Raw genomic sequence first — 13,423 nt, 5'->3', positions numbered from 1 at the left:
TCACAACCTTGGCACACAGATGGGAGATCATTTATATACAGACTAAAAAGAATTGGACCCAGAATAGAACCTTGGGGTACCCCTGTTATAAGATCCTTAATGGAGGATTTTGTATTTTGTATTTTAACACATTGTGAACGATTAACAAGGTATGATTTAAACCAATTGGATGTACGCTGAGAAAAATTAAACTGAACAAATTTTGACTGAAAAATATTATGGTCAACCGTATCGAACGCTTTCCGTAAATCCAGAAATATTGTCCCAACCACCCCGCCACTGTCTATTAGAGACTTAACTCTTTCAATGAAATAGACAGTTGCTGTTTCCGTTGAGTGGTGTGCCCTAAACCCATGCTGCATCGGATGTAAGCATTGGCTAGAATTTAGATAACGCACTAGTTGGTCTGCCACTAACTTTTCTATAACTTTAGACATAACAGGGAGAATACTTATTGGTCTATAATTTGAAACTAACTGCGGGTCATCATTCTTAAAAATGGGAACAACAACTGCAGGCTTCCAATATTGGGGGAAGCTCCCTTGAGTCAGAGAGATATTTACGATATGAGTGATTGGTTTTATCAATGGGCCTGCACACTCCCTGATCATTGCAGAGTCCATTTCATAGATATCTTTTGAGGATTTAGGTTTAAGTGAATCAATCACTTTAAGTACTTGTTCTTCAGAGACTCTTTCAAAATTGAAACTGCGTCCTGTCTTTTGACTTCCAAACCTTGTAACGTAGCCTGAGGTTGACCAATACACATTTTGAATAGTTAAATATGTGTGTTATTATAATCAGTGTTGAAAAGATATAACAAATTAAGTTTAATTTGGGAGTGGTACAACAAGCAAATGGCACCCATTCGGTGGAATGTCCCATCCACGAACACAACAATAAGGTCCAAACTATTATTCTCATTTGCAGCAAAGATCTTGTTTTTAATATGAGCTATCGACTGAAAGATGTCAGTCTTAAAGTGATCCATGGTGAATGAAAAAGTAGATCTTGCTTCTCCTCCTGCATTGAAAGAAAGAGTCTGGAAAGGATCTGAAGTAGTGGTGGTCATTTTCATTGAGTCATTATCCGTTAATGATTTTGGTTCCTTTTGGAATAAAGATGATATGGCTGCTAAGTCTGATTTTACTGGAAGTGCATTTGGCTAATTTGATGACAGGACTGGAGATGGAGGATTGCAGTCAGCTGGAAAATTGCACAATCGTACTCAGGCACCAAGACGTTAATTGCCTGACGGTAAGTGTTCAGTCGATAAATATGAATATGAAGATGAGTTTGGGGAATAACTGTAGTCTCTAAATGAAGATGCAAAAGTATCTTTGATTTTAAGAAGTTTGCGGTTATATAAAATATTGTTCCTGCATATCAATCACGTTCACGAGAACAGGAACTACTGTATCATGTTTGGTGGATATTCAAATTTGCTAATTTCCTACCACACAGTGATGTAGTCGTAGATAGGTTCAGTGTTCAGTACGGTAAAGTTGATGTAGATGCCATTGCCTGGTGGGACCCTGATAGTCCATGTGCAGTCCTTCAGGTTGGGGTAATCATCCGGGTGACCTGGAGAGTAGATGGTGCCCTCCAGGGCAGTGAGATTTCCACCACAAAGTGCTGAGAAAGCAGCAGAGAACAAAAGCGCACACTTACAACAAGGACTTTTTCCATTCCCATCGCCTTGTAAACAGCACTCTTGTCTTTTATCTTCATGCCCATGGCCCTGCTGTGTGTTAAAGAAAGTGCACTCTGGAGTTTCAGCCTTCCTTTTTTTTTTTAAAAAGGTCAGAGCTCACAGTAAATACTGTACTGTGGGACGCACAAACACAAAGCATGCAGAGAGGAAACTGCAACTCTCAAGAGCCTTTGTTTAGCCATGAAGTGCCTACGCAGAAAAATAACCACTGTTCAAATCCTAAATGTCAGCTAGCGGGATCCGAGCATCAGCATGACCAAGCTAACTGCTGGGTTTCACACCTTCCTAACAAGCACATGGCAAGAAATAAGATCAGGCATGTACTGTACGCTAGAGAATACTGTAGGTATGCGTATAGATGGTTTTTTTTTCCTTCCCACCGCTGCAACATAATGAGAAACAAACCAGCGCCTGTCACAGAAAAGTCCAGTTAGCAAACTTCCATGCTGTCAATCAGATGCACCTGTTCCGAGTTAGCGATCTTATTCCTCATGACTCATTACGCTGTGTTTACATGCTCTCGATTTTTTGTCTTTAACCTATTCAAAGCTTTGCATTGTTCGAGTTTAATGCTAATGCTCACATTTTCCTTGTGAAAATCAATATTTTACTCAGCAAGCAGCTTCGAGTCAGCACAATTTTAGCATTTCTTATCAAGTGAATGTTTATCAATATTGCCAGCGAGTACTGTACATTTTTACTGAAACCAAAACGAGTCTCGTGTTATAGCTTTAGCATGAATTAGCGTGCCCGGACTCCGATAGCGATGCTAACAGTTATGTAGCGTAGAGATAACTGCACAGATTTCAGTTTTTGGATATATAAGGAATATTTATATCAGGAAAAAAAAGAATAAAAGTTAATTATTTATTCATTTTTAATATCTCCAGGAAGAATAGACACATATTGCTGTTTTTTTTTTTTTTTTAAATGGCCAAGGAGAAGTGACACACTTGTACGTGCACGTAATTAAGTCACAGTTGCATGGAGACATTTAGGGAAAACAAATGAAGAGTTTTGAATAAAGTTAATAAATACACATCTATCTATCTATCTATCTATCTATCTATCTATCTATCTATCTATCTATCTATCTATCTATCTATCTATCTATCTATCTATCTATCTATTCATTGAATAGCTACAGTAAATAAATAAATAAATGTTAAAACATTCATTTATTAAATATTTATGATTAAAAAATTAATAAACACTTATTTAGGCATTTATTTATAAATAAACCATTTAAAATAAATAAATAAATGTTTATATAAACATTTATGGGTGGCACGGTGGTGTAGTGGTTAGCGCTGTCGCCTCACAGCAAGGTCCGGGTTCGAGCCGCGTGGCCGGCGAGGGCCTTTCTGTGCGGAGTTTGCATGTTCTCCCCGTGTCCGCGTGGGTTTCCTCCGGGTGCTCCGGTTTCCCCCACAGTCCAAAGACATGCAGGTTAGGTTAACTGGTGACTCTAAATTGACCGTAGGTGTGAATGTGAGTGTGAATGGTTGTCTGTGTCTATGTGTCAGCCCTGTGATGACCTGGCGACTTGTCCAGGGTGTACCCCGCCTTTCGCCCGTAGTCAGCTGGGATAGGCTCCAGCTTGCCTGCGACCCTGTAGAACAGGATAAAGCGGCTAGAGATAGTGAGATGAGATAAGTAAATAAATAAATAAATCACATCTCATCTCATTATCTCGATAATTGTTTGGCATAATCTGACAGCTCATAATGCCGGTCTATGGGCAGCGCCATTGTTTCTGGGTCCAGGCTGCGCGCGCATCCTGGCAACGGTCGGTTTGTTTACAAACATGCGAAGGGGTCTATATGGATGGGTTGTACCGCAAGTTGGCCTAGTGGTTAGCGTGTCCGCCTCTCGATCGGGAAATTGTGAGTTCTATTCACGTTTGGGTCATACCAAAGTCCATCATAAAAATAGTACCTACTGGCAATACAGATGTGAGTCAAACTCTTGTGGTTACCCGAGGACTAACCCCCCACTGTAACCCTAGCTATGTAATAGGCTGAGGGAAACAAAGATCGGCGCCACATGGTGTAGGAAGGGACTTTTGATAGGATGGATTAGATTTTGTTTTTCCGTCCAACCTGCGATCCAGTCACCTGATCATGACTATCATAGAAGTTTTCCATGTTTTAATGCATTACTTGGCGAAAAAAATGCCAATTTAACGAACAAACTGAGAAAATCATGAAAAAAATCATGAAGGATGCTGATTAGTTGGCATGTGCGTAAAACAAGATGTCAGCTTCTGAAACAAAACTGTGAATGGAGATGTCTGGCTTTGCAAAAAAAACAAAAACAAAAGTTGCATGGCACCACCATCGATCTGACAATGGTATTAGTTCAATTTTTTTTTTCCAGGTTGGCGCTTATTGGCTTTTGTGCTTGAACTCTTCAAACGTATCGCGTTACAGTCATGCCGGCTCTCCTCTACTCAGACATATGCCATGGAGAAAGATGAAGATTCTCAGACATACTTTAGAACTGCTTGTATCTCCTGCTATGATCATGTCAGCTAGAAAGCTGGATGATGTTTTAAATATTCTTCGAATATGTCAAAGCCACCCTTTAGTGACATTCATATTCCTGACTCTGTTAAATTATAGATTGACCTTTGGCTTAATCATACACGATTCAAACCGCCTAGTCTCAATCAGATCTTCTTTTTGTACTCTGAGACTGACATCATCCTTCACTGATGAGGCTCTAAATCAGCGCCGGACAAATAAGAAGTCAGGATGAGCAGATTATATTTATAGATATGGCCTTTATCGAAAGTGTTACCAAATTAGTTTCGCACTTTTTTAGCTGAGTTAATTAGGTTTCCAGGCAAAAGGGCTCAAAAAGACTTCTGCGTCGCTAGCTGCAATTGCATCAAATAAAAAAAAAAAAAAAAGAAAAATAAATAAATGCAAGAAAGCAGAAAGACTTCTAGAACCTCCTCTAAAGCAGGCAGGTGTCGACAGAGGGCTTTGGTTACCTTCACAGCGAGGGACAGGGTGATTCCAGTTCCTGCTGACTCCGTGCAGGCAGGTGAGTGAGGCCTGGCCGAGAAGCGTATAGCCCGGCTGACACTGGAACCAGATGGTCATGCCCACGCCAAAATCCGTGCCCATCACCTGGCCGTTTCTGAAGGGCCTCGGATCCGGGCAGCGCTGAAGCTCGTAGGCTGGAGAGCGAATGGAAACGCTAGAATCAGTGCTGAATTTTTACCCAGACAATTAATTTTACCCGAGTCTCAACTTCTACTGATACTGAATCCTAAATGAGTAACCTTCTCCGTACATTATATCACAAACACTTTACTGAACTCTGTTTATGTTTCCCTCGTTATACATGTGTGTGTTTATGCACTTCAGTGACTCGACTACATGAGCTAGATGATTTTAAATCACACACATTAGCGAGCTACATTAGTTAGCTTGGATCGAGTACGACTGCAGTGGAGTAGCATGAGTGGTTTGTTGTCATTAAACGACAGTGACTCACTGTCAAGAACAGCATACTGGGGAAGAGCGGGTGTTTTCACTTAACTAGCTGAAAGAAAGAAAGAAAGAAAGAAAGAAAGAAAGAAAGAAAGAAAGAAAGAAAGAAAGTTGGAGATAGAGAAAAACGGGTACATACAGCAGCCATAGACAAAGATGAGAAGACAAAAAAGAAAGAACAAATGATAGATAGATACATGGATGGATGGATGGATGGATGGATGGATGGATGGATGGATGGATGGATAAAAACAGGTACATACAGTAGCCAGAGCCAAAAATGAAGACAAAAAGAAAGAATGAGATAGATAGATAGATAGATAGATAGATAGATAGATAGATAGATAGATAGATAGATAGATAGATAGATAGATAGATGAGAAAAAAAACAGGTACATATAGTAGCCAGAGGCAAAGATGAAAAGACAAAAAAGAAAGGCAGAAAGAAAGAGAGAGAGAGAGAGAGAGAGAGAGAGAGAGAGAGAGAGAGAAGAGGGACATACAGTAGCCAGAGACAAAGATGAAAAGACAAAAAGAAAGAACAATAGATAGATGAAGAGAAAAAAGGTATCTATAGTAGTGAGAGACAAAGATGAGAAGACAAAAAGCACAAATGATAGATAGATAGATAGATAGATAGATAGATAGATAGATAGATAGATAGATAGATAGATAGATAGATAGATAGATAGATAGATAGATGAAGAAAAAAACAAGTACATACAGTAGCCAGAGACAAAGATGAAAAGGCAAAGAAAGAAAGACTGGTCGAAAGAAAGAAAGAAAATTTGGAGGAAGGATAAAACCGTCTCATTAGTTGAACTTTTATATAAAACTACACTCCAAATTGGCACAATGCAGATTCTTTTTTTTTTAATTTTTTAATTCTTCCTTTAAAAAGTATCATATCTTAGAAACCCACTGACAGGAAAAGAGGAGAAATTGAAAAGGCAGGATGTTTCCTGCTGAGCCAAAGGTTGAGGACGGGTTTCCTGCTGAGACGGGATTTTATTCAATTTAAATCTGAAATATGACATCAAGCGCCTCTGAAAACAGGAAGACGATCCGTTTAGAGACGCACACTGCACTTCACTTCCCTTCTCACTCAGATGTTTCAGAGCGTGATCTCCATGGCGATGTGTACAGAACATCTCCTAAACGGAGGTGTTCACCAAAACCTTCGAGGGGCTTCGGGATTATGAATCAGGATAGAAACCTGACTGAAGCACACATTCGCTGGGAAAATTCAGAAGGTTGGAAGTGTGACTGTGAGCTTCAGAAGAGACGGGGGCTTACTGTCGTAGACGATGTGGAAGCCGGCTTTGTTCTGCGAGTAATCGCTGTGGAAGATGAAGCTCGTCTCGTGGGTGGTGCTGAAAAATGATTCAGGAACGACAGAGCCGCTGAACCTGTCGATCACCGTGCCTGAGTCTGAACTCCCACTCCGGACCTCCAGATAGTCGTGTACGGCCTCGGTGGAGAAATTCAGGAACTGCAGGTGAATCCCTGAAAGAAAGAAAGAAAGAAAGAAAGAAAGAAAGAAAGAAAGAAAGAAAGAAAGAAAGAAAGAAGTTGTAGGAAGAGATTAGACAGTCTACGGTAAATCTGTTAGAAAGAAAAGCAAGCAGAATTAATAAGAAAAGGAGGGGGAAGAGAAAGAGAAATAAGAGAAAGAAAGAGGAGAGAAGGAAAAAAAGATGAGAAATGAGAGAAGGATAGAGGAGAAATAATAAATGTGTCGGAGAGACAGACACACAGTTCTGAGTGGATGTGAAGCTGTGAGACACGAACCAAAGCCGACGGGGAGCCGAACTGTCCAGGTGCAGTCGAGGCCGCTGGGGTAATTTCCTGGGAAGCCGGGACTCAGGATGACGCCGGTCATGTCGGACAGAGAGCTGCCGCACTCGGCTACGGAGGAAACACACGTTAGTGAAGCTCATCTGAGAGCGAAAAGTGAAGAGTACAGCGTTACAGAGCAGGAGAAAGTCCAAGTCTGAACAGAGATCAGACCTCAGTGACTGAGAGCAAAATCACTGATCACACGGCCTGTCTGCTGGAAACACAGACCCTCTCCGCCGGAAAAGATCAGATCACACCCAATGATCTCCATTAGCCACGTTTATTCACTGGGTAAAAACAGAAAGGAAAGGAAACAATCTTCCCAAGAAAGAATGATAGATAGATAGATAGATAGATAGATAGATAGATAGATAGATAGATAGATAGATAGATAGATAGATAGATAGATAGATAGATAGATAGATAAAACCCTGATTCCAAAAAAGTTGGGACAAAGTACAAATTGTAAATAAAAACGGAATGCAATGATGTGGAAGTTTCAAAATTCCATATTTTATTCAGAATAGAACATAGATGGCATATCAAATGTTTAAACTGAGAAAATGTATTATTTAAAGAGAAAAATTAGGCGATTTTAAATTTCATGACAACAACACATCTCAAAAAAGTTGGGACAAGGCCATGTTTACCACTGTGAGACATCCCCTTTTCTCTTTACAACAGTCTGTAAACGTCTGGGGACTGAGGAGACAAGTTGCTCAAGTTTAGGGATAGGAATGTTAACCCATTCTTGTCTAATGTAGGATTCTAGTTGCTCAACTGTCTTAGGTCTTTTTTGTCGTATCTTCCGTTTTATGATGCGCCAAATGTTTTCTATGGGTGAAAGATCTGGACTGCAGGCTGGCCAGTTCAGTACCCGGACCCTTCTTCTACGCAGCCATGATGCTGTAATTGATGCAGTATGTGGTTTGGCATTGTCATGTTGGAAAATGCAAGGTCTTCCCTGAAAGAGACGTCGTCTGGATGGGAGCATATGTTGCTCTAGAACCTGGATATACCTTTCAGCATTGATGGTGTCTTTCCAGATGTGTAAGCTGCCCATGCCACACGCACTAATCAGAAACACTTTTATTGCCAGGTATGTGGACACACACGAGGAATTTGACTCTGGTTCACTTAGCTCTCATAGTACAAAACAGATAAAAAAGTGTATACACAAAACAAACAAACAAGCAAACAACAACAAAAATAGGTGCATAGTGCAAAGTAATCCAGGTAAGTCAAGTATGGAATAGTTAAATAAATATAAAGTATACAGTGTGCACAGAATGACGGTATAAGTGTTCAGATATTTTACAAGTGATATTACTGATATATGAATCTGGATTTTAGCTGTTCATCACAGAAAGGATTTCCCTTTTGGTGCAATATGGTGCATAGTGCAAAGATGAAATAGTAAATTTAAATAAGTATAAATATAATATAAGTAACAGTGAGCACAGAATGACAGTATGAGTGTGCAGATATTTTGCAAGTGATATTACTGATATATGAATCTGGATTTTAGCTGTTCATCACAGAGACAGCCTGAGGGAAGAAACTGTTCTTGTGTCTGGTTGTTTTTGCATACAGTGATCTATATCGCCTCCCTGAGGGGAGAAGATTAAACAGATTGTGAACAGGGTGTGATGGGTCTGCAGAGATGATACCTGCCCGTTTCCTGACTCTTGACAAGTATAAGTCTTGGATGGAGGGCGGGTTGACACCAATAATTTCCTCTGCAGACCTTATTGTCCATTGCAGTCTGTTCTTCTCCTGTTGGGTGACCGATCCAAACCAAACAGTGATGGAAGAGCAAAGAATAGACTGAATGATGGCAGAGTAGAATTGTGTCAGCAGCTCTTTAGGCAGGTTGAGCTTCCGGACCTCTGCTGAGACTTTTTGATGATAGTGACTGTGTTTGTCTCCCACTTCAAGTCCTGAGAGATTGTGGAACCCAGAAACCTGAAGTTTCAACAGCATAGTGCTGTTGGTGATGGTGATGGGCAGCAGAGTGGGGGGGCTCCTCCTAAAGTCCACGAACAGAATTCTGGCGTACGTCCCTGCAGAGTCAAGGTGTTGCAGGATGTAGTGCAGTCCCATATTGATTGCATCATCTGCTGACCTGTTTGCCCGGTAGGCAAACTGCAGGGGGTCCAGCAGGGGGTCTGTGATGTCCTTCAGGTATGACAACACCAGTCTCTCGAAGGACTTCATGACTACAGATGTGAGAGCTACAGGCCTGTAGTCATTCAGTCCTGTGCAACCCCATACCATCAGAGATGCAGGCTTCTGAACTGAGCGCTGATAACAACTTGGGTCGTCCTTCTCCTCTTTAGTCCGAATGACACTGCGTCCCTGATTTCCATAAAGAACTTCAAATTTTGATTAATCTGACCACAGAACAGTTTTCCACTTTGCCACAGTCCATTTTAAATGAGCCTTGGCCCAGAGAAGACGTCTGCGCTTCTGGATCATGTTTAGATACGGCTTCTTCTTTGAGCTATAGAGTTTTAGCTGGCAACGGCGGATGGCACGGTGAATTGTGTTCACAGATAATGTTCTCTGGAAATATTCCTGAGCCCATTTTGTGATTTCCAATACAGAAGCATGCCTGTATGTGATGCAGTGCCGTCTAAGGGCCCGAAGATCACGGGCACCCAGTATGGTTTTCCGGCCTTGACCCTTACACACAGAGATTCTTCCGGATTCTCTGAATCTTTTGATGATATTATGCACTGTAGATGATGATATGTTCAAACTCTTTGCAATTTTACACTGTCGAACTCCTTTCTGATATTGCTCCACTATTTGTCAGCGCAGAATTAGGGGGATTGGTGATCCTCTTCCCATCTTTACTTCTGAGAGCCGCTGCCACTCCAAGATGCTCTTTTTATACCCAGTCATGTTAATGACCTATTGCCAATTGACCTAATGAGTTGCAATTGGTCCTCCAGCTGTTCCTTTTTTGTACCTTTAACTTTTCCAGCCTCTTATTGCCCCTGTCCCAACTTTTTTGAGATGTGTTGCTGTCATGAAGTTTCAAATGAGCCAATATTTGGCATGAAATTTCAAAATGTCTCACTTTCGACATTTGATATGTTGTCTATGTTCTATTGTGAATACAATATCAGTTTTTGAGATTTGTAAATTATTGCATTCCGTTCTTATTTACAATTTGTACTTTGTCCCAACTTTTTTGGAATCGGGGTTGTAGATAGATAGATAGATAGATAGATAGATAGATAGATAGATAGATAGATAGATAGATAGATAAAGTAGCAAGGGACAAAAATGAAAAGACAAAATGAATGAATGAAAACTTTTTTTTCCCTGATCTGCAGTGAATTTATTTGCACATATTAAAAGTAAACCCTGTCACTGCCCTCCGACAGTAAACATCTGTTTAACGATGTTTAATAAAACACATTTCATAAGTTTGAAAAAAATAATAAAACCCATCATTTGGGGGTCAGAGAAATAATCAGCGTGACGTTACATAACGCTTTCCTTAATGACTTTTCGAACGAGTGCTGCTGCAGAAGCCGGTTATCTTTCACATGCTCTTTCCAGATGGAGTGAATATCCGAGTGTGTGTGTGTGTGTGTGTGTGTGTGTCTGTTTCAGACAGATCTCTGTGTGCTTACCAGGGTGTTTTAGTAACAAGTGTCGAGATAAAGAAACTCTGGCTGTGGCCATTTTGTGGTGCAGCTCAGTCGATTCATCGAACACTGACCTGTGTATTCACACAATCAGCTCGAAAACCGCTCTCATGTAGGTGTAAAAAATGTGATGGACCTGTTTATACCTCGCCCTGTTGATTCATTTCCTGTAACGACTGGACGACTCTGACAAGGACATTACAAATATGTTCATGTAACTATAAAAGGATAAAAATCACAACACGTTTTTCGTTAACAACAGAAGGGGGAAAGGAAATCTTTTGCATGTTGCTGCGATGATGGGATTAAACAGATTTAATCCTCACTTTATAGCAAGAAAAAATTAAACCTGCATTATGTAAGGAATTCATCCCCCAGTGTTGTGCGAGAACAGGAAAATAATCAGCAACAAAGTGGTACCACATAATGAGGCAGAGAGAATGTCACCTCCTCAAAACACCACATTGTGAAGGGTTTTATTCCTCTTACACTCCAACAGTTACCCCAATGATTACAAAAATTATGTTTTTTTCTATTAATTAAAGGATACCTTTTTTATCCATTTACGGTTACATTTAGTCTTGTGGAACATCTGATGATATCGGACAACTGCTCTCATTCTCGTTATCCGTTTTTGCAGACCACAGCAACTATTTGTCGTTGCTATTTATTAAAGAACAAGACCGTACATTTTATCCATTTATAGTTACATTTGATGGTTGTAAAACAAGTTAGTTCCTGTTCGCACGTACAATCACAGTTACATCACCAGCCTGTATTTTTTTTCTCTCTTTCCCAGTTTATAATACTGTTTATTCTATCCACATTCACTGGATGTGAGCAATCGGGTGCTCTGATTGGCTACTCTACTACTAGGATATCAGCTCATATACCGTGAGTAGAGAAAAACAAAATGGCAGAGCGTGTTGCTGAACCGAGGATAAAATAAAAACTCTACTCAAAAACAAAACCCCAAAAATACAAAAAAAAGCGCAACAAAATATGGAATGAAAGTATTTGATGGTAAGAACGTATCGGGTTTTTTTTTTCCCAAGAATTATTATATTATTATTGCATTTTTCAAAAATTGCTCCTGTCATTTCGCAGGTTTGTTTACATTCTAAGCAGAAATTATTTTGTTGAACGTTTTGTATGAAGTTTTTATCGATCGAATTTGCAAAAAATAAAAATAAAAATGCTCCGTTTCTCAAAACCCAGTGAATGTGGATAAAATAAAACAGTTATTCCACTCAATCTCAATCTCATCGTACATGGCTTATAGCCAACTCGGTGCTAAGTGCCTCGTCAAGTATTAGCTCATGTACAACTCGATTTCGTGGGTAATTGTTAAATATCTCGCCATCACCAAGAACTTTACCTCTGACTGTTACAAAGCACTGACACTGGAGACTCCTTCTGTAGAGATGAAATAAACATCTCTGTTGCAGTGCCACAGCTACCATAGTAAAACTGTTGGGGGTTCAGTGCCTTACTCAAGGGCACTTCAGCAATTCCCTGGACCTGCAGGAATGGCTGAATTGCCCTTGAGCAAGGCACTGAACCCTCAACTGCTTCCCAGGCTGCTCTGGGTGTGTTGTACATTGCTCTGGATGACAGCGTTTGCTAAATACCTGTGATGGAATGGAATAGGGTGCCATTACTTTTGATCAGTTTGAATGGCGAAAGAAAAGTTGACCATCTGGAACAATTCCAGTGGTTTTTATGTAGCATATAGATGTAGTGCTACTGTCAAGAGCTGCTGATGTTGGAGAAAAATCAACCAACACCTTCCAACCAATCAGAATTGAGAATTCATCAGCGCCGAGCTGTAGACAGTATACTATCTTAAATAAAAAACAAAAAAACAGCAACATAAATAGCAATCATAAAATATAAATATGGCAGATTGGCTGTCTTTTTTCTGCAGATCAATGATCATCATCTTTCAGTCTTTAACATCGGAGGCACTGACTCATCACCGAACAATGGCAAGCGACTCAAAGACTGAGGTACGATTCTGACATCGCGACTGTGATGCTAATTGATTTGAGCATAAAAGACAGCATTAATGTTGCTAATCCCCATTTTTCAAATTAACAAGCACTGACTGAAGAGGATGTAAAAGACTGCGATGCCACCTGTAAAAAGCCGGATTGATTAAAGAAAAGAGATAAAAGAAATGAGACGCAACGTTCTTGAGCTCAGACAGCAATAATAAAAACTTTACAAAATCAGGACACTGAAAACAAATGAGACAGAAACAGCCGGGACGTCTACTGCTGGGTTTAAAAGCACCGTGACGTATCAGAGTGCGATGGTGCGAGAAGCCAGACAGGAAGTGTTCTTGAAAAGAAGGAGAAGTAAAAATGAAACGTACCGAGACAGAGAGGTGGCGGATAGTTCCATCTTCTGACGGGTCCTGGCATGCACGTTATAAATGCACTTCCCTGCGTACAAATCGGACAGAAAGCAGAAAGAAGCACAAGTTTCACAAAGACGCACAGGACCAGTGTGTGAAATTAAAGTAAAATAAATAAATAAATAAAAAAGTTCAAGCTCACTTTCAACTATGAGAAAAAAAAACAGATATATGAAGTCATTGTTTTTTTTTTTTAAATTCAGGAATAACTCAATCATTCTTCCAATGTTTCAGTAATGATGAGAATTTTAATATGCATTCAACACAGTTTTACACATGACTAGAA

General features: G+C 40.0%; 1 protein-coding gene across 1 annotated transcript in view; it reads right to left on the bottom strand.

Moving 5' to 3' along the window:
• csmd3a (CUB and Sushi multiple domains 3a) overlaps window positions 1-13,423 on the bottom strand; it is a 631,117-nt gene that overhangs the window by 219,048 nt on the left and 398,646 nt on the right. Inside the window, exons 39-43 of the mRNA XM_060900611.1 lie at window positions 13,096-13,165; window positions 7,009-7,125; window positions 6,514-6,723; window positions 4,713-4,901; window positions 1,458-1,635 (exon numbers count right to left, since the gene is read on the bottom strand). Of these exons, the coding sequence (XP_060756594.1) occupies window positions 1,458-1,635; window positions 4,713-4,901; window positions 6,514-6,723; window positions 7,009-7,125; window positions 13,096-13,165 (764 nt within the window). The remainder of the gene's footprint in view (window positions 1-1,457; window positions 1,636-4,712; window positions 4,902-6,513; window positions 6,724-7,008; window positions 7,126-13,095; window positions 13,166-13,423) is intronic.

Source organism: Neoarius graeffei, chromosome 19, assembly GCF_027579695.1.
Source record: "Neoarius graeffei isolate fNeoGra1 chromosome 19, fNeoGra1.pri, whole genome shotgun sequence".
Classification (NCBI taxonomy): Eukaryota; Metazoa; Chordata; class Actinopteri; order Siluriformes; family Ariidae; genus Neoarius; species Neoarius graeffei.
Note: the sequence above shows the minus strand (reverse complement) of the source record. Positions and strands in the feature narration are given on the sequence as shown.